General features: G+C 41.0%; 1 protein-coding gene across 5 annotated transcripts in view; it reads left to right on the forward strand.

The window, feature by feature from the left end:
- The window catches only part of BBS7 (Bardet-Biedl syndrome 7), a 454,813-nt gene that overhangs the window by 290,335 nt on the left and 141,727 nt on the right, over positions 1-22,751 (forward strand). For all 5 annotated transcript variants that reach the window (XR_004538826.1, XM_033938299.1, XM_033938327.1 and 2 more), the window contains 2 exons: positions 2,735-2,800; positions 3,304-3,443. Coding sequence is in view for 4 of the 5 variants with exons in the window: in XM_033938299.1 (XP_033794190.1) it covers positions 2,735-2,800; positions 3,304-3,443 (206 nt within the window). In the remaining variant the exon portion in view is untranslated. The remainder of the gene's footprint in view (positions 1-2,734; positions 2,801-3,303; positions 3,444-22,751) is intronic.

The following is a 22,751-nucleotide window of genomic DNA, read 5'->3' on the forward strand; positions in this document are numbered from 1 at the left end:
TGTGGTTCTCAAACTTCTTACGCTCCCGTTCCTACACCGTCAACACAAATGGCACCATGTCCACTCCTTGGACTCCATCTTGCGGTGTCCCTCAAGGATCACCCCTTTGCCCTATTCTCTTTAACATCTACATGTCCTCCCTGAAACTCTTTCAACTATCCCCCCTGTAAACAATCTACACTTATGCAGATGACATCCTTGTCCTCCTTGAGACTGACCAGAACCTCACCAACCTCCACGAAAACATTACAGCTTGCATAATGAGACTCTGTGCCTGGTCCCTCTCGGTACAGATGAAACTAAACGAATCTAAAACAAAACTACTCTGGCTCGGCCCAAAATTCGAACACCTGCCCACACTTTTCACACTACCCACAGGCGATACACTACAGCTCGAGTTCTCATGCAAGGTCCTTGGTATCACTATTGATTCCTCTCTCTCCCTCAATGACCACCTCAACTCCTTGGCAAAATCATGCTTTTTCAGCCTTCACATGCTGAGGAAAGCTAGATCCTACTTCAGCCAACAACACTTTGCTATCCTTGTCCAATCCATCATCCTCTCCAAACTAGATTACTGCAACGCCATCTACTTAAATCTATCAAAAAAAAAGTATTCTAAGACTCCAGCTAATCCAGAATACTGCAGCCAAACTGATCTTCTCAAAACGCAAGTCTGACCATGCCTCCCCACTCCTTGCCAAACTTCATTGGCTCCCAATAATCTCCAGAATCCTTTTCAAATGTTCCTGCCTGGCTTTCAAGATCATTCACGGAATCCTGCCTCCTCTTATCCCACTGTCTTTCAACTCCTCCAGTCCCGACTCCTCCAGAACTGCCCAAAGGCTTAAACTAGCCTTCCCCTCTCCACGCGGCATCCACTATTCAGGCAAACTGGGAAAATCCCTTCTCTTCAAAATCACAGGTCTTTGGAACGACCTCACCACCCCGCTGCGGAACCTGAGCTCCCTTCAGTTATTCCGCAAAAAACTGAAAACCTGGCTTTTTTCCAAATTGTAGCTCTATCCTTCCCCCCTTTCTCTCCCCCCTTCTACACATAAGTTCATGTAATCCTTTTTCTTCTTCTCTACCCACTATTTTAAGTTCTTGTAAACCGTGTCGAGCTCCATTCTCATGGAGATAATGCGGTATATAAACTTAAGGTTTAGATTAGATTAGATTAGATTTGGTAACAAACCACAGGTAAAATCATCATTTTAAAGTTTGTACTCTCCCCCACCAAGATAAATGCAGAGGATTCCATTGCTCACACATTTCTGTTACCTTCTGTAGTAAACATTTTTCATTTATTTTCATTGTATCATCCACTGTATTTTTAATCCAAATTCCTAAATATTTTAGTCCATCTTCCTTCCATACAAAAGAAAATGCATCAAATAAACCTTTTGTACAATGTACATTTAGTGGAAGAACTTCTGATTTATTCCAATTTATCTTATAACCGGAAAACTGTCCAAACTTCATAATCAACTCAAGTAAACATGGAATGGTTGTTTCTGAATTTCTCAAATAAAGCAAAATATAATTCGCATATGCAGATACTTTATATTCTCTATCTGAACGCGGAATACCCTATATCTCCTTCACCTGTTGAATAGCTAATAACATGGGTTCCAAAACAATATCAAAAAGCAAAGGAGATAAGGGACTAACCCCCCTCTGCAAAGTAAAGTGCTCTGAAAAATTATTATTAATTTACAATCTAGCAGCAGGGGAGCTATATGTTTGTATTATTTGTATAAATCTTGAACCTATACCAAACCATTCCATTGCTTGATACATGAAGGTCCATTCTACTCGATCAAAGGCCTTCTCTGCATCCAAGGACACAGAAAAAGCCGGATCTTTCATGGCTTTTGTTAAATAGAGCATATGAAACGCCAATCTAGTATTATTAGAAGAATGTCTTTGAGCAACGAATCCTGTTTGATGCATACTTATAATAAAAGGGAGAGCTTTAGCCAAGCGTAAAGCCAATGTCTTAGTTAAAAGTTTACCATCTACATTGATTAAAGAAATAGGCCTATAATTTGAAACCAAAGTGGGATCTTTATTTGGCTTTGGTAAAACTATAGTTAAAGATTCTGCCATACTGTTATACTAAAATTAAAAAAATTGGAGAAAGCTTGTTCATACAGTGAGATTCCCACGCAAACTTTCCATTCTGTAACTTAACCTCTTCTGTTCCCCCACCATTTTATGGCAGTGAAAAAGTATCAAGCTGTGACTTTTACAGGTTTGTACCCTGAAGAAGGGAGAACCATTTTTTAGGAGGGCTTTTCATGTTTACCACTGAGAAAAGCTTAGAAAATGGCCCCTATACTCCCATAATATTGCAAAACCCCCCCACCCCCCAAAAGAAATGGTAATGGCTGTGGTGTCCACTATGAGTGAGGTTCTCAAACTCTAAGAAATAATTTTTTGAAAGGAAACTGAAAGGCAGATGGGTTTTGTTGGTACCTTTCCCACAAAGTAGAGCCAGAAATAGCTCCAGCCAGTTAGATGATTGGGCTGGGGTTAAGGAATGTCAGAGTTTTCTCTAAGGGCACACAGTGGATGGTGGTGTCTGAGTTTCATGATTATTGTTCCGCAATCACTGTGTACTAGCAACTGTTTCTCAGGATTCCAACTCGTGATTTAAAATCCCTTCCTATGATAGTCTTTGACACTATTTTTTCTAAGCTTGGTGTTTTTTGTCTTTATTTCTTCACAGCCAAATGGCAACTTTCTTCTAGCTACTTACCGATGTCAAGCTAATACTTCCAGACTGGAACTGAAGGTACAGAGAGCCTGTGACATTAGGAAGCATGTTGTGTGTACTGGGGCGAGCAGCATGGGTTCTTCTGAAATAGCTAAGAATTCACTGCTTGTCCATGTGACTGAGCTCTGGGGTGGCAGTGGTTTGGATCATCTCTGTGGCCGGTTATTTCAGCCTCATTGTTGTAGCTTCTGCTCTCATGACTGTAGGGCATCTATTGCCATTAGTGGAGTGGAGTATATGGTTAATGTGTAAACTACCTAGAAACAAATTGATAGTGCAGGTTATAAGTGTAATAATAAATCAATAATTTTAGAAGGATGACACAAAGCAGAGGCATGGCCACAAGTCCAAATGAAGTCTTTTCATATGGACATGGGCCACCGCTCCATTTTTCGCCACCTCCACTTTGTGTCTTCCTTGTGGTTATCTGTGAAGATCTTTTCTTCCTTGATTGGTTGGTAATGTAGGTGGACTAAATTGCACTATTCCTTTTATTCCTTTATCTTTCTTTACTAATGCAGATTCGATCAATTGAAGGCCAGTATGGCACTCTTCAGGCTTACATAACTCCAAGAATTCAACCCAAAACCTGTCAAGTTCGGCAGTATCAGATCAAGCCGCTGTCGCTTCATCAAAGGACTCATTCTATTGATCCTGACAGGTAGGTCTAGGAAGGAAATGGAGCATTTGAATTCCAGCAACTTTCAAGGCTACTCTAAACTAAACTAAACTAAACCTTAAATTTACATACTGCATCATCTCCACAGATGTGGAACTCGGCACGGTTTACAAGAACTTAAAATATAGGAAGAGAAGGAAAAAAAAAGGTTTACATGAACTTATATATAAAAGAGAAGAGTAAGGGGGAATATTCACTCTGTCCAAATACATCTCTACGTCTAATAGTGCTATAGAAATGAGAAATGGTCGTAGTAGCAGCAGATATTCTGCTCCGACTGCCAAGAAAGCACTGGATTCTGGGTCAGCATGAGAAGAATACAAAGATGTGACAGTCTTAAGACCGAAACCTTTTTTCTCATTGATCTTAACTTTAACTTTCTAGTAAGCTAGTAACAGATTTTATTCTGGCTGGTAAATCCTGAGTAAGTTTACAAATTGTCTATTTTTAATGAATTTTGCCTCTGAATTGTGGTAACAGCTGAAGAATAACACTCCTTGTTTATTAGTTTTTGAATGTATTTATGTTTTATGCAATTGTATGTTGTTATTTGTAGATGGAGTGGAAAATATGAAAAAGGATCTGCAAAAGTTGGAAGAATGGTCTAATGTCTGGCAACTAAAATTCAGTGCAATGAAGTGCAGAGTGATGAATTTGGGGAGTAGAGATCTGAGGGAGATGGATGCACTGGGAGGCAAGAGGCTGATGTGTACAGATGGGGAGAGGGACCTTGGAGTGATAGTGTCTGAGGATCTGAAGGTGATGAAACGGTGTGAAAGAATGATGCTAGGCTGTATAGAGAGAGGTGTAACCAGCAGAAGAAAGGATGGGTTGATGCCCTGTTAGTGAGGCCCCACTTAGAGTATTGTGTTTGGTTTTGGAGGCTGTTTCTGGCTATAAGAAGACTTGAAGCAGTTCAGAGGAAGGCAACGATAATGGTTGGGTGTCTGCGCCAAAAGATGTACAAGAAGAGACTGGAAGACCTGAACATGTGTACTCTAGAGGAGAGGAGGGACAGGGGTGATATGATGTAGACATTTAAATATTTTCCAGAGAAGGGAAATTGATAAAAGTAGAGGGCATAAATTGAGAACTTAGGAAAATGTTAATAAATTCTTTTTCACAGATAGAGTGGTGGATGCCTGGAATGCACTCCCGAGGGAAGCGGTGAAAAGGAAAATGGTGGTAGAATTCAAAAAAGCGTGGGAACGGCTGGATAAGTTGCATCTATATTCACTCGAGGAACGCAGAGAGAGGGGGGACATGATCGAGACGTTCAAATATGTCACAGGCCGTATCCAGGTGGAGGAAGATATCTTTTTTCTTAAAGGTCCCAAGGCAACAAGAGGGCATCCGTTGAAACTCAGGGGTGGGAAATTTCATGGTGACACCAGAAAATATTTCTTCACCGAAAGAGTGGTTGATTGCTGGAATAGTCTTCCACTGGAGGTGATTGAGGCCAGCAGCGTGTCAGATTTTAAGAAAAAATGGGATTGGCCCGTGGGATCTCTTCAAGGAGGGAGTTAGGGGGTGGGACATTGGTATGGGCAGACTAGATGGGCCTTGGCCCTTTTCTGCCGTCAGTTTCTATGTTTCTATGGGATGAACACATGATATCTAATTAGAATATGATTAAGAACATAAAAAGGTGCCTCCACTGGGACAGACCAGAAGTCCATCCTGCCCAGCGGTCCGCCCACGCGGCGGCCCATCAGGCCTATCGCCTGAACAGTGGTCCCAGACTTATTTTGTAACTTACCTCTAATCCTCTACTTATAACCTACCTCTACTCCTATCTGTACCCCTTGATATAATTTTTTTTTAAACTTCTTTATTCATTTTAACATAAACATCAAGTGTACAGTAAATAACAAACAATTATAAGTTTAGCATCACCTGAAAATCTACAATAATATACAGCAAAAAAGTTAATCACCCACCCCCCACCCAATTCATAATTAACCATAATACACCACATGACTATAATATCTTATTTTGATCATGTATATAATTAGTAAAAAATCCAAATACCCACCCCCCACCCCAAACCACAAGTAAATCATAATTGGGAAAAATGTAAATTATTTATTATAATAATTTAATAATGGCCCCCACATATCCTTAAACTTGCTATAATATCCTTTTTGCACTGCCAACGCTCTTTCCATTTTATACACTTGACAAACTGAATTCCACCAGAAACAATAATTTAGTCTTTTATAATCCTTCCAATTATATGTTATTTGTTGGATGGCAACTCCTGTCAATATCATCAATAGCTTGTTGTTATTAGCAGATATTTGGCACTTAGATCTCATAGACATGCCAAACAAAATTGTATCATAAGACAATGCTACGTGATTTTCTAACAAGCAATTTATTTGATCCCATATAGATTGCCAAAATACCTTGATGAATGGACAGTAAAACAATAAATGATCTAAAGTTCCAGCTTCAAGATGACAATGCCAACATTTATTAGACTTAGAGCAATCCTATTTTTGTAAACGAACAGGGGTCCAGAGTGCTCTATGTAACAGGAAAAACCATGTTTGCCTCATAGACTCAGACATTGTACATTTCATCCTCCAGGACCAAATACGTGGCCATTGAGATGCACTAATCTGATGCTTAATCTCAATGCTCCAAATATCTCTAAGTCCAGTCTTTGGTTTCTTATTTATATATCCAGATAATAATTTGTACCACTGTGCGGCCTGGTATCCCAGGAAGTCTGCCTGAAAGCATAAGAAATCTAAACTAAATTGATTATTAAGAGGTTTCCATTCAGGGAACCCTGCCTGAATAGCCTGCTTCAGTTGCAACCACTTATAACTTTGTTTTTTATCAAGACCAAATTTAAGCTGCAACTGTGAAAAATCCAGCAGTTTGCCATTAGATATAACATCATTTAATGTTCGTATACCAGCTTTAATCCAATCCTTCCAGACAATCTTAAATCCGCCTAATTGTATCCTGGAGTTTAGCCATATATTTTGATATGTAGATTTTTGAATTAGAAGAGGTGTTAAATTATTTACATATCTTAAAGTTTTCCAAGTGTCCATTAAAATTCTATTGTTTTTCCGTATTCTAGGCATCTTAATACTAAGCAAATGATGAAGCCTAATGGGAAACATAAGTTGCCATTCCAACCATAACCAATCTGGTAATTTATCCATGAGATCTGGGAGGACCCAATACATATCTTGGCGCAAGATATAGGACTGATGGTACCTATAAAAATTTGGAAAATTTACCCCACCCTCCGCAATTGGTTTTTGTAATGAAACTAAGGCAATTCTTGCACTTTTACCCAGAGCAAATAAATTTACTCAAAATACTATTCAACTTTTTATAAAAAGACCCCTGAAAGAAAACTGGTATCATACCCATTTGGTAACAAACAACAGGCAAAATCATCATCTTTATAGTTTGTACTCTTCCCCACCAAGACAGATGCAACGGATTCCATTGTTCACATAACTCTGTAAACTTTTGCAATAACGTTTTTTCATTCACTTTTATTGTCTCATCAAATGTATTTTTAATCCAAATTCCTAAATATTTTATTCCTTCCTCCTTCCATACAAAAGGAAATGAATCAAATAAACCTTTCACACAATGTACATTTAGAGGAAGAATTTCTGATTTATTCCAATTTATTTTATAACCAGAAAGTTTCCCAAATTTTTCTATTAATTCAAGCAGACATGTAATGGTTGATTCAGGATTCCTCAAATAGAGTAATATATCATCTGCATAAGCAGAAATTATATATTCTCTACCAGAATGCGGAATACCTTGTATCTCCTTTACCTATTGAACAGCTAATAATAAGGGTTCTAATACTATATCAAAAAGCAAAGGAGACAAGGGACAACCTTGCCTGACCCCCCTTTGTAAATTAAATTTTTTGTGAGAATTTATTATTAATGTATAATCTGGCAACAGGGGAGCTATACAGAGTCTGGATCATTTGTATAAATCCTGGACCTATATCAAACCAATCCATTGCTTGATACATGAAGGTCCATTCTACCCTATCAAAGGCCTTCTCTGCATCCAAGGATACAGTGAAGGCCGGATCTTCCATGTCTTTCGTTAAATATAATAACTGAAAAGCCAATCTGGTATTATTTGAAGAATGTCTCTGAGCAACGAAACCCGTTTGATGCATACCAATAACGTAAGGAAGAACCTTGGCCAGATGTAAAGCTAAAATCTTAGCCAATAATTTTCCATCAACATTAATTAAAGAAATAGGCCTGTAATTTGATACCAAACTAGGATCTTTATTTGGCTTCAGTAAAACAATAGTTAATGATTCTGCCATAGTTCCTGAAATACAGCCTTTATTTAGCTGACTCTGATATAAATTTAGTAAATGAGGTAAAAGGGTAATTTGAAATGATTTATAGAACTCTACAGTAAAACCATCACCACCTGGAGCGGTCCCAACTCTCAGAGATTTCAATGCTGTTTGCAATTTTTTTAATGATATAGGCTCTTCAAGACAAGAGGTCATAGCCTGAAACTGAGTGGCAGCAGGTTCAGGACAAATGTCAGAAAGTTTTGTTTCACACAGCGAGTGGTGGGTGCTTAGAATGCACTCCCGGAGGAGGTTGTGGCAGAGACTACTGTACTGGGATTCAAACGCAGGTTGGATGCACACCTTCTTGCATATCATATTGAGGGATACGGTAAAGTCGGGTCTCCAAAAAGGAGTACCTAAATGGGCCGCCGCGTGTGCAGAGCACCAGACTAGATGGACCTCGGTCTGATCCGGTGTAGGCGTTTCTTATGTTCTTATCAGGAACTTTTGGTCCCTCAATTAGTTTTAAAAATTCTAAACCATCCTTTTCTCTATCTAAATAAGGCGCAGAAGAATAAAGGTCTTTATAAAATTTTAAAAATTGTTTTAAAATAGGTTCAATTTGAGAATATGTATCTCCTTTTTCATCCTTAATAATATTTATTTGTGTTTTCCTTTTCTTTGCTTTGAGATAATTTGCCAGTAATCTTCCCGCCTTATTTGAGCTTCCATAATACAGAGCTTGCTGAGAAAAAATATCATTCCTTACTAATTTAGAAGAAATCTCATTATACTTGCATTTAGATTTTAATAAAGCTTGTATTGTTAAATACTCCCACTTTTCAATCAATTTTGCTTCTAAAATTTTAATTTCCTTCTCTAAATCAGAAAATTGCTTTTTTATTTGTTTCTTAATAAAAGCTGAAAATGAAATAATTTGTCCTCTTATAGTTGCCTTAAAAGCATCCCATAAGGTTTCATACGAGATTTCTTCCGTGTTATTAATTTGAAAATATTCATTAATTTTTAATTGAAATTCTTCACAGAATTTTGAATCCGCAAGCAATGCATTATCAAATCTCCATATTGGTCTACTACTGTCTTTATTAATGAAATTAAATTTAACCCACACCCCACCATGATCAGATAAAATAATTGGATCAATGGAAGCCTGTGTAACCTGTTGTACTAAATAATCCGAAATAAAAACAATCAATTCTTGAAAAAGATTTATGAACATGGGAACAAAAAGAAAATTCTCGATCATTAAAATGAAGTATTCGCCATATATCTTTCAAATTACAATATTGCAAAAAATTCTCTAAACCTAACGATTTCATGATTTTACTGGGTTTTTTATCCATTACAGGATCCATAACAGCATTAAAATCCCCTGCCACTACTAAATTAGAATCAGCCAGTGGTAATACTAACTGTTACAGAGTCTTAAAAAACTCAATTTGGTTCAAATTAGGGGCATACACATTAAAAAGCGCCATAGTAGTATTGCCCATGCTCATCTCTACGTGTAACCACCTTCCCAATGGATCTGAAGCTACCATAGTAAATAATGCATTACAATTTTTACTTTCTATAATAGCTACCCCAGCCTTTTTCCTCATAGCAGGAGCAAAGAAACAGTGCTCCACCCAATTACCTTCCAACTTTTTAGATTCTCCAGCGGACAAGTTTGTGTCTTGAAGAAAACATATATCCGCATTCTGTTGTTTGAGATATAATAATGTCTTTTTCCTTTTAACCGGATGATTAAGGCCATTAACATTTAATGATAAAATTTTAAAATCCATAATATTATTTTATCACTCTATCAATAAATATCCAGAAAATCACAAAACCTTTAATAACAATATATAATCATTTTCCCCAGACATAAAACTAACCCCCCCTTCTAATTCTCTCCCTCCCATTCCCCTCCCTACTCCCACCCATCCCCCCAAATTAATAATACAAACTTGGAAACGCAAATATAGAATCAGGTGACAAAAAGCTCCCATCAGGCTAAAATCATAAACATCATTTATAAAACATAATAAGCTACACTAATAATATAATATAAATAAAATATTATATAAAATCTAAGTTTTAATTTCTTTTTCTTTATATATATATATATATTTTTTTTCTTTTTCTTTTTTCCTCCCCTCCCCTCCTCCCTCCTCCTCCCTTCAATTATATAAAACCTATAAACTTAGAACCATCTAATCAATATATCAAATCAAGCACATTCCCTTATACCAATACCATACAATTACAAAGTCAAATTTACTTCAAATTAAAATAAATCTTTACTACATTGTATGCCTATAAAAACAAGTGAATGTTAATAAAGTATTACTCAATATCCCAACTATCCACATTCCATTAACTACTCCATATAATTATATAGTATATTAACTATAATCCTATAATTAATCATAAAGTACCTTCTTGTCATTAAAATACACATTAAATTGATATTAAGAATAAGTAATTATATATCATAAATGAACAATTTCAGCATCCTTCCATCTTATTTACAGAATCTCTCAGAGCAAATTCAGTTTCCCTCCGATGCTACAGTTCGGTTGCTTACTTAAACTAATTCAGCAAACAGCATTCTTTCATCTTGTTTACAGAATCCCCAGAGCAATTTCAGTTTCCCTCTGTATCATATTATAGTCATACTAGCTTTATAGCCCGTTACATTAACGGGTGCTAGAATATATGTGTGTCTGTCTTTATTTCTTTCTCTCTCTGTCTCCTTAGCCGCTTTTTTCTGTCCATTCTCCCTTATTTTTACCTCCCCTGTGTCCACCACCATCCATCCCTTCACTGCTCCCCTTATCCAGCAGTAAGCCTCCCTTCATTTTTCCCCCGTGTCCATCATCACCTCTTCCTGCTCCCTCTGTCCAGCAGTAGGCCTCCCTTCATTTCCCCCCCACCGTATCCATCAGCACCTCTTCCAGCTCCCCCTGTCCAACAATAGGTCTCCATTCCTTTCCCCCCGTCCATCATCACCTCTTCCTGCTCCCTCTGTCCAGCAGTAGGCCTCCCTTCATTTCCCCCCCTGTCCATCAGCAACTCTTCCTGCTCCCCCTGTCCAGCAGTAGTCCTCCCTTCATTTCCCCCTGTCCATCAGCACCTCTTCCTGCTCCCCCTGTCCAGCAGTAGGCCTCCCTTCATTTCCCCCCCCTGTCCATCAGCACCTCTTCCTGTTCCCCCTGTCAAGTAATAAGCCTCCCTTCCTTCCCCCCCCAGTCCATCATCACCTCTTCCTGCTCCCTCTGTCCAGCAATAGGCCTCCCTTCATTTCCCCCCCCTGTCCATCAGCACCCCTTCCTGCTCCCCCGTCCACGGGAGTTAGTATAGGGCTGGTGTCTGCCATTCTCCCCAGAGTCCTTGCGCCCCCCCCCCCTTCCCTTCCCACGGACCTGACTACCTACCCGGCGATTCAAGCAGCGTGTGCAGCAGTCTTCACACGCTGCTTCGGGTCCTTCTACTGTCCTGATTTACTCTGGCACGTCCCTGATGACATCATCAGAGACGCGGCAGAGCAAATCAGGGAAGAAGGGCCCGAAGCAGCGTGTGTAGAGTGCTGCACACGCTGCTTGAATCGCCATGGTAGTCGGGTCCGCGGGAAAGGGGGTGAGCGGAAAAGGACTCGGACTCCTGTGGTCTGTCGCGGAGGGTGGCCAGGCTCCATTTCAGCCACAGGGAAGGCTCACTGCCCCAGCTCCTTACCCGTCCGCAGGCCGGGCCAGGCCTCCCGCGCTTGCTCAGCGTCCTGGCTCGCTCGTTTGTTTTTGTTTTTTTTGTTTACCTGGCCACTCCGCTTCCTGCATTTGCTGCTCTCCGTCAGTGACGCAATAAGCACACATGCGCACTTGTCTTGCCACATCCCGACAGAAAAGGGATCAGGGAACATGCGAGGCAAGTGCGCATGCGCGGCTAGCATTTTATTATTTAAGATGAAAACCTGAAGTAAATCCAGTCACTCTCTTTCTATTCTACAATCAATTCTCCAAGCGTCCACTTAGAGTTGAAACACACTTGAGTTAAATATGCACTATATCCTGCTGTTGCTGTTGGAATATAAACCACAGGGCAGTTTGCGGCTAATTTTAAAGTGCAGAGTAGACTAAAAAGCAGAAACTCATAAGCTGCTGCACAAATGTTCTTCTACTCTATAGTAAGTTCTGCAGGCATCCACATCTTGCAACAGTACTGGCATGCTGAAATGTATAATCCGGTTTTTTATATTGTTATTTACAGCATACTAGTCGTAAAGGACTCTAGCTTTCCTACTGGCACTGTAAGCTTTCAGTTCAGTGAAGTCTAAAACAACACGCAGCAGAGTAGACACCGAGACAGTGGGGGTTGAAACATTTTGCACAGATGACAAAGATTAATTATTTTTCAACCAGAAGTTAAAAGGAAAGATTTCAAGCCGCTTCTGGAGATCCACAGTACATAATATGTCATCTGAGCTTCTACAAAGTCATTCACACAACGAAGATGATGTGCATGCATACTGTTGATTCCATCTAAAAGAAGTCTGGCATTCTCTGCTTGACGGTCAAATTCACTCTGAATTATTCTTAAATCCTGTTCAGATGCTGCTTTAGCTTCTGCAGCTCGAGCTTTCTTTGATCTGGCTTTTGCTTCATCTAAATCCATTCTCTTATTTAAAAACAATTTGCATTCTTTAGAAATAATTTTATAGTCTCCTTGGATTTGGATTTGGCTGTAATAATGCTTCTGTCTGCTTCATATTTTCAATCCATTGTTTAGTGCACTCCAAGTAAGCATCCAATACTGTTTACTCTGCTTGACCAAACTTCTTTTCTGTAAAGTGCCCCGCGCGGCTAAGGAAGGCGCCAGCGTCGGCCGCCATTTCCTGAAACATTGAAACCATTAATGTTCACAACTGACGGAAAGCGCTCTCTGAAGTCAGCGAGACTGCATCCAATTCTGAAGTGCCGAGTATGTTAAAAAGATGACATCAGTATTAACCAGCACTACAAAGAGCATAAAAAGCAGGAACCCATATACTGCTGCACAATGCCTGGAACTTCACACTAACCCAGCTTGCTGTGTTCTTCTATTACAGCTGTCGTCACCATATCCACCCTCAGACCAAATAAAGGGCAGGAAATGTTAATTAAGACTGCCCCTGTTTGCTGCAGGGAGCCAAGGTTCAGGAATTAGAGCCAGTCACTCTTAGTTTATGTTTTAACTATTATAATCACATCAAGCAGAGACCTCAGAATGTTCATTCACATCAATAACCTCTGAGAATCATAGCATGTGAAATGATGTAATCATAGAGTTTTGCATCCACATCCTTCCAATCAGTTCCATCAGAATTTCAAATCAGTTCAAATTCAAACTGTAACCCCCAAAGATAAAAATCCCTACAAAATAACTTATATCAGAATAAAAATAAAACAAAGAGAAAAGCAAAGAAGAGAGAAAAAAAAAACCCCTCTCAAATAAAATGCTTCCTACTGCATTCCATCTGTAAAAATACAGTCTCAGTTCATATAGTCATAGGCTGATCACATTGCTCCAAAAACTCTTTTAATTTCAATGGATCATCAAAGTTTGAAATTTTATTTTGCAAAAGTGACCCGCATGATTGCTGGGTATATCAAACCATACCTGGCTCCAATCGACCTAAGTTGTGGCTTTAATTCAAGTAATTTTTTCCTCTTGTAAGCCGTTGCCTTTGCAAAATCTGGCACTATGTAGATTTTTGAATCCTGGCACTTCAAGTTCTTATTTTCTTTTGCCAGCCTTTCTATTTCCAGAGGAAATTTAACTTTAAGAGGTAGAATTTTAGGTATAAACTGCTCAAGAAAGGCAATGGGGTCATTTTTTTCTACCCCCTCCGAGACCCCAATCAATCTTAAATTATTCCTTCTTTCTCGATTGGAACACTCCTCAAGATCTTTCTTTAATATTTCTATTTCTTTACAGTCCCTCTTGCACTGAACTATTTCCTACTGCCTTTTCAACTCGTTTGTCTAATTGATCCACTTTGACATCTACTACCTGCAGACTGATTTTAAGACCTGCAAGCTCTTCCTTAACATCCTGAATGTTTTTTGCATTCTGTAAAACTATTTCCTTAATTTGCCGAAGCTCTTTAAAGATATCAATATCCTCTGAATCATCCATTGGCAACGGAACTTTAAAGGGGGCTGCCGACTCCATTTTTGACCTTTTGTTACTTCCTCCCGCTGAATTAGCTTTTGTCAGCTTACCCGATGTCATTATACTTCAAGTACTCGTCTTTTGAGATGATTTAAAAGATTTTTTTTTGTAGCTTATTTAACAAATTTAGCCTTTTTCCGCGGAGCAGTTCAGTCACCCGACCATTCTCTTATGTCTCCAAGCCACGCCCCCATGATTGATATAAATTAAAGAACTACAGCCGGTACCGGGCAAACTTGCATGATCTGTGTTCTGTATCTGACTATTCGGTTTAGGATGAGCTTCGATGGAAGCCCCAGCTATTTGGAACATGAGGACGGTGCTGATTAGACTTTCACTATCTGAATCCGCAAATGATGAGATGGTTTGAGTAGGCTAGAGTGAGCTTCAGTGGCAGTACTGGGTGGACTTCTAAGGTCGATGGTCTGGAAATAACAAAGAAAAGACACTATTATTTCAAATGCTGAACAGCTTGATTTTACATAGTTGCAACATAAATTTGGCTTAAATAAATCACTAAATTTTAGGTGGTTGCAATTGAAGCAGGCCATTCAGGTGGGGTTCCCTGAATGGAAAAGTCTTAGTACCCAATATAGTTTGGAATATTTATGCTTTCAGGCGAACTTTCTGGGACACCAGGCCGCACAGTGGTATAAAATTATTAGTGAATCTGTTAAAAAAAAAAGCCTAAAAATGGTTTTAGGGATATTTAGAGCATTGAGATTAAGCATCAGATTACAGCATCTCAATGGCCACAAATTTGGTCTTGGAGGATGAGATGTACAATGTCTGCATCTATGAGACAAACATGGTTTTTTCTTTTGCATAGAGTATTCTGGACCCCGGTTAGATTACAGAAGTTAAATAGTTCAAAGTCTAACAGATCCTGGCATTGTAACATTGAAGTAGGGACCTTAGATCATCTTTTGTTTCACTGTCCCTATATTTTAGCCTTTTGGAATTCAATCTGGAGTCAGATAAATTGTTTATTGGAAAATTATGTAGCATTATCTTATGATACCACAGTGTTCTCCCCAGAGCCTTTTAGCCGGGCGCTCCGCCCAGCTAATTTAGATGACCGCCCAGCTGTCATCTCAGTCACAAATCCTGCTGCTCAAATATTTTTTTTTTAACACCCTCTCACCGGCTTGGGGATTCCCCAGGCACAGCTTGAAGATCCGCCGGAAGTTCAACATTTGATTCCCGCCTCAGCCTGACTTTTTTTCTACTGCATAGCGGGTACACAGACGGTGTACTGTGGCTTTGATCCCACAGCTGATTCCTTACACGTGGGTCACTTGCCAGCTATACTGGCGTTCCTGTGCTTTCAGCGCGCAGGCCATCGCACGCATCGGAGACCCCAGCGGACAGAGAGGCATATGTGAGCCACTTTCGCTTGAGCAACTGGTGCAGAACATGTGCGGGCTGCGTGAGTTTGCGACGTGTGCGCCAACGGGGAAATCCGGACATGTAGTGGCCATAACCCTACAGGAAGGCTATTTATGTTATGTTTTGCTGACGTCTCTGCCCTTACCCAAATTCCCCTGCAGATTTACTTGTAAAGTTCCCATTGCTGAAGGCCAGTCCCCCCTCTCATAAATATTCAGAAGTGAATGGGCGCTTCCATTAACACTCCCTCCCCGGGTCTGCCTGGCAAGAAAGTCCGAGGCTTCGCGGCTTGACTAGGCCTAGGCCCGCTCTGTACCGTTACCGATGAGCTTGGCCGAAAGCTGCTTGACGAGCTCGGGGATCCGCTTCCATTGGCACTTGGAGCGCAGCGCTCGATCTCCGTCTCCAGCCGGGAGCCCGACCTCTTGGTGGCCATGGTGGCTATGAGCCGCACTGGGCCAGTGAGCCACCGGGCTCCGGAGCCACTGCGGCAGAGTGCAGCTACAAGCGCAGGAGGGAGCGGCAGGGGTCAGAAACCATCAGCCATGTAGCAGCCTAAGAAAGTCCGAGAGGGGCGAGTCAGGGGATCGAAAAGAGCGCAGGAGCAGCGAGCCATGTACAAAGCCGCGCTGCGAATCTGAACTTCAGCTGCAGTTTAAAAAAAGGATCTAATCTAAATATAATTACGTTGAAAAACTGCTACTATGATTAACTATGTCTCTAGCGCTTCCAGACATATGCAGCGCTGTACAGAGTCACAAAGACAGAACTGTTGGGAAGAGAGGGAGAAATGGTGGACCAGGGGGATGGAGGCAGGCAGGCATGGGAAGAAATGGGGTGGGGGGTAGTTGGGAAGAGAAAGGGAGAGAAGGTTCTGGAGATGGAAGGGAGGTAGGGAGAAATTTTAGGCCTGTGGATGGAAGACAGAGAGATGCAGCATTCTCTTTTTTTTCCCCTCCATTTCATTGTTCAGCATCACAAGGGGAGGGAAGAAGAAAAACAGAAAAGAGAGGGATCAAAATGTTGGACCATGGGGATAGAGGAGGAGAGATGGACCAATGGGAGGGCAGGAGGGATGAGATCTGGGATAAGAAAGGGGATGGAAAGAAAGGGACAGGGACAGGGAGTTATAGCCTGACCAGTGGAGAGAGGGAGGGGATTCTAAAAGTGGTGAGCCATGTGGATGAGGTCAAAACGGAGATGACAAGATGAGTGAGAGAGCAGTGAGTATAGTGGTAGAAATGTGGTAATGAGGAATAGATAGAAAGAAATAGGAGGCTGAGAAAGGGGTGAGATGGGAAATGGGAGAGCTAGGGACCGAGAGAAGATGGAGAATTGAGAGGTAGCTGAAAATTTAAAATGAAGAAGGGTAAGAAAGAAGGCAAGATTTGAGTGGACAGAGGCAAAAAAAGAAAAGAAAAAGTTAAGAAAGCTGAAAGGGAAAAATCAATACGCTGGAGACAAGCATAAGGAGAAAATGGAACAAGAGAGGAGAAAAAAATGAACAGCAGACACTGGAAAGAGAATTAGTTGAAGAGACAAAAAACAGAAAGAGAAACTGGGACAAAGATGATGGAAAAACAAAATATCCAGACAACAAGTTAGAAAAAAATGTTTTATTCTGAATTTATTAACTGAAATAAGTTAGCTTTGGGATATGTGCATCACAATTATTTTTGTATTCAGTGGTTTAGTTATATACAGCTGATTTAGGGGAGGGACTGGAGCCCAAAATTAGTGGATAGGCACCAAAGTTTCTCCCTGCCTGAGTGCAATTTACAAATTCTAGAGCTGTTGGGGATCTCTAATACCTGCCACTTGAAGACATCTTCTTCCAGTCTGACAACCCAAAATCTCCAAGCTTTGCAGCCAATGGCAATATCCTCAAGCTGCCACTGCTTTCGTGCATGCATGAAAGCCAAGGTGGGGGGGGGGGTGGAGGAGGGAAGGCAGCAGCTCTGCAATATTGCTGCCAGCTGCAGAACTTGGGAAGTTGGAGGGGAGGAGGTGGCCGTCAGTTGGTAAGGCTTGGGGATCCCTACCAGCTACAGTAGGGGAGATGTTCATTTTGAGGGAGCCTAAACTCAAAGTGGGAGGCCTAAAAAAGCAGTAATATTTACCCTGACTGAATGATCTTCCACGTGCGCTGCTGACGCAGCATCTCCGCTCTGATGAGGTTCACCTCTGAAGAGGCTCACCATAGCTGTAATAGATGTGAATGGGAAAACCAGAAGTGCGTATCCACTGTCAGCGGTGCACATGGAGGATTACTCAGTCACGGTAAGCATTACTGCTTTTTTCATTCCTCTCCACAGTGTCTCTTTAATGAAGGTTTATTATTAGACTAGTCTTTAAACCCGTTACATTAACGAGTGCTAGAATAGATGTGTGTGTCTGTCTTTCTTTCTCTCTCCTTGGCCGTTTTCTGTCTTTCTTTCTGTCTCTCTCTTTCCTCGGCTGTCCACCACCACCCCTTCTCTGCTCCCACTGTCCAGTAGTAGCCCTTCTACCTTTCTTTTACCTCCCCCCTGTCCAGCAGCACCTCTTCCCTTCTCCCCCTGTCCAACATCAGCCCTTCTCTCTTCCTTTTACCTCCCCCCCCCCGTCCAGTAGCACCTCTTCCCTGCTTCCCCTGTCCATCAATATCTGTCCATCAGCACCCCTTCACTGCTCCCCCTGTCCAGCAGTAGCCGTTCTCCCTTCCTTTTATCTCCCCACTGTCCAGCAGCAGCCCTTCTCCCTTCATTTTATCTCCCCCCTATCCAGTAGCACCTCTTCTCTGCTCCCTAATACCTGCTCCCAAACCGCCATTCCTACCCTCTCTCCATCCCGGCTTCCTGGTCTCTTCTGGCCCACCGGCACGGATCACTGGCAGCTGTAGCGAACCTCGCAGGCCGCTCTCCACCTCGGTAGCATGTTCCATCTGACGCGATCCCTTATGTCAGAGGATGGGCGGGATCGCGTCAGAGAGAACGTACTACTGAGGTGGAGAGCGGCTTGTGAGGCACGCTACAGCCAGCCGGCGATCCTTAGCAGGCTGCTTTGAAGAAGAGGGCAGACGCGAATGAATAGATTTTCTACCATCTTAGAGTGAGTGAGGGCGGGAGGGGGGAGTCGCAGGCATGTTCTCCACTTCCTTGCGCAGGCTCGATCTACGGATCACGGAACCAGGAATCACAAAGTTAGAAGTGCGCATGCGCGCTTAGGGTTTTATTATAGTAGATACATACATCTTCTATATTAGAGATTGTAAATTTGGGACCTGCTCAGCCCCTTTTTTTTTTTTTTTTTTGCTCATCAGCTAGTGTTAGTGTGGCCCCAGAAATTTTTTTTTTGTCTAATGCGGCCCAGGGAAACCAAAAGGTTGGACAACCCTGCCCTACTCCTTCACCATGAGCAGGGAGGGGTAATTTGCACCACCAAATTTCCCCGTCCCGCCCCACCCGGCTACTTTTTTGTGCCACCCGGCTGGAAAAAATTTCTGGGGAGAACACTGATACCATAATATTTGGAATGTCAATGAGGAAAAAGAGCCAGATATCAGTGAATAACAATAAACTTTTATTGATAATGACAGGAGTCGCCATTCAACATATTACTAGGAATTGGAAAGATCATAGTAGATTAAGTTATAAGTTTTGGTGGAATTCACTATGTCGCATATATAAAATGGAAAGATCATTAGCTATACAACATGGTAATTATAAGAAGTTTATTCAAATTTGGGAGCCATTAACGATTTATTGTATTTTCTATTGGAAAATACACCATCTATTGCTGGGAGGGGGGAGGGTTATATTTTATTGTTCATTTCAGAAAAGAATAATGGATAGGGAGGGTGGGATTAGGGTTATTTATAATTATACATATTATAAGATACAGTAAAAGAGTTGCAAGTGTTGTCCTTTACTGTTGTTTGTTTGATGCCTGTACACTTGATGAAAGTTTGAAAATGAATAAAGAATTAAAAAAAAAAATCAAAGAAAAGACACTTTCGTTTAATCATGAAATTGTAATGCATGTAATTTATTTATTTTAAAAATTTCTATACCGTTTTATATCAAAACAGTTACATACATAAAATGTTAAAACAAATCAAGACAAGTAGAAACGGACAGAATTAATTCTTACAACAATGATGATCAATACTCAGAAAAATGCATCAATAAATAATTGTGTTTTTAACAGTTTTCTAAATGAATTCCAATCACTGCATTTCCGAATTTGGCCAACAAGGACGTTCCATAATTGTACCTCTGCACATGAAAAGGTCATTGCATTGGTTTCCACATATTTTGGGTTAACATTTGTTTTCAAGGCATTTGTTTTTTAATTCTTTATTCATTTTAAAACTGACAAACCCTGAAGAAGAGACAGCTCAGGAAGATATAATAGAGGACTATAAAATACTGAGTGGAGTAAAATGGGTAGATGTGAATCACTTGTATACTCTTAACAAAAATACCAGTACTAGTAGGCTTGCAATGAAGCTACTAAGTAGCAGATTTAAAACAAACAGGAGAAAATATTTTTTCACTCAATGTATAATTAAACTCTGGAATTCATTGTTGGAGAATGTGGTGAAATCAGCTTAGCAGGGTTTAAAAAGTGTTTGGATAATTTCCTAGAAGAAAAGTTCGTAAGCAATTACAGGTACAAGATCCTTTAATCCGAAATTCTGAAAACCAACATTTGACACAAACTGAAAGTAGTCAATTTCCCTGAAGTGACACACCCCGAAACCAATGCACGTGGGATCTCTTAGAGAAAGGAAGAGATAATGGTTACTGTAGATGGGCAGATTGGATAAACTTCAAAATATCATGTATCTTACACCACATACTTCACGGAAACTCAACTGCCTCCCTTACCCAACTATTCACAACGGCATGGTCCACCTCTAGAAGAATCCTCAATAGAATTCAACTAAGCATGCCATCCACAAAAAATCTCCACTACAGGCGAATATTCCACTCCACGCTTACCTTCCTGGGAATAAAGACTTGGAATGACCTCCCAGAAGCAATCAGATTGGAAACTAGCTACACCTTATTCCGGAAGAAGCTGAAAACTCTTCTCTTTGACAATTAAATCTATATGCTCCTACTATTCCCCCTCTTCTCTCAAGCCTTTCCTTCAGTACTCCCCTGCCTTTCTCCTCTCTCCTCTCACCGTAATTCGCCTAGAGCCTGCACGGGTTTTTGCGACACACAAATGGAAGATTAGATTAGATTAGATCTATCATCATGTTTTTATGTTTCTATGCTTTTCTCCTGATCTCTGTGCAATTCAGGTTGGAAGGCTGGAAAATAGAGAGCTGTAGATTCCAGGGTGACAGAAGCAGAAAAGGTTGGAGGGCTGGAAAGTGTCTGGCAAGTGGAGAGCTGCAGATTCCAGGGTGGCAGTGAGAAGTAGAAGAGGTTGGAAGACTGGAAAATGTTAAAAAAGAGCCACAGATTCCACTCAGGGTGGCAGTGAGAAATAGTAAAGGTTGTAAGACTGGAAAGTGGCAAAAAGAGCCACAGATTCTACTCAGGGTGGCAGTGAGGAAAGGTCGGAGGGTTGGAAAAAGGCAAAGAGAGATGCATATTCCACTCAGAGTGGCATTGAGAAACAAAAAAGGAAGTGTTTATCTCTGTCAATAGCACAGAAAGTTGAGGTATTGAAGAAGCTTGATCAAGGTGTGTCTACACAATGGCTGACTGAAGAATATGGTGTGGGAACAATCACCATATATGACTTAAAGAAACAGAAAGAAATTACATCACTTGTACCCATTCTACTCCACTCAGGATTTTGTAGACTTCAATCATATCTCCCCTCAGCTTTCTCTTTTCCAAGCTGTAGAGCCCTAACCTTTTTAGTCTTTCCTCATACGAGATGAGATCCATCCGCTTTATCATCTTGGTTGCTGTTCTTTAAACCTTTTCTAGCGCCACTATATATTTATTGAGATAAGGAGACCAGAATTGAACACAATACTCCAGGTGAAGTCACACCATGGAGAGATACAAAGGCATTATAATATCCCTAGTCTTGTTGACCATCCCTTTTTTAATGATTCCTAGCATCCTGTTTGCTTTTTTGGAGGTCGCCGCACATTGGGCGGAAGGTTTCATTGTATTGTCTACAATAACACACAGATTGTGTAAGGAAGTTCTTTTTCACCCGAGAGTGGTGGCAAACTGGTACGCTCTTCCGGAGTCTGTCATAGGGAAAAACACCCTGAGATGGATAACCTGGACATACTGGCCTCATTTGTGTATGCTGGACATTACAGACCCTTCCATTAACCACCTGAAGGAAAGGTGAGTAGGAAGGAAGGAAGGAAAGGTGAGTAGTGGAGTCCCTCAGGGATTGGTGCTGGGGCCAATCCTGTTCAATATGTTTGTGAGTGACATTGCTGAAGGGTTAGAAGGAAAGTGTGCCTTTTTGCAGATGATACCAAGATTTGTAACAGAGTAGACACCGAAGAGGGAGTGGAAAATATGAAAAAGGATCTGCAAAAGTTAGAGGAATGGTCTAATGCCTGGCAACTAAAATTCAATGCAAAGAAATGTAGAGTAATGCATTTGGGGATTAATAATAGGAAGGAACCTATATGCTGGGAAGAGAGAAGCTGATATGCACGGACGAGGAGAGGGACCTTGAGGTGATAGTGTCCGAAGATCTAAAGGCGAAAAAACAGTGTGACAAGGCAATATTTTCCCATAGCCTAAACCAGCCTTCTTTTACAAGCTAGCCAGATGGAACAGCCTGGACCTTGCTATCTGTGAACACATGTATCATTTGAAATGCTAACCCAGCTGGCCTTTGCTACAAAGTTTTTGTCTCCATTCCCTGCTGGGAGGATACTTCTCCAAGGTTCTGCTGAGCTGCTGTCAGTGCTGTATGACTTCACATATGCAAGGCACCCTGAAAAGCCATAAAACATTTATAACGAGCAACATCCCCTGCAGGATGAAAGAGGAGTAAGAGACGTAGGAGCCTGATACCAAAACAGAACTTTTAAACCACAGGCTGGACATTTGCTGCATGGCTCTGAAGCAAGTTATGGGAACCAGGGTGTTGGAAGTGGGTTGTGGAAGTGGGAAGTGAGTTGGAAGTGGGAAGTGGAAGCTGGGGTGTTGGAAGGTCACCCTTGCCAACTTTTTGCATAACCACAAATCAGCTTCTACAAGGTGATAAGGATTCCAGACATGTAAGAAGAAAGTTCACGAAGAGCCCTCTGTTTCTGGGCTGCTTGGGCCCCCCCTCCTTCCTGGGGGGGGGAGTGAGAGAGGCGTGGACTGGGGGGGGGAAATAGTTAGGTATACATTTTTTGTACCAATAGGGAGGTACATGACTAGAGTTGGGGGATGTACTTTTTG

The sequence above is a fragment of the Geotrypetes seraphini genome, chromosome 1, assembly GCF_902459505.1.
Source record: "Geotrypetes seraphini chromosome 1, aGeoSer1.1, whole genome shotgun sequence".
In the NCBI taxonomy this organism is placed as follows: Eukaryota; Metazoa; Chordata; class Amphibia; order Gymnophiona; family Dermophiidae; genus Geotrypetes; species Geotrypetes seraphini.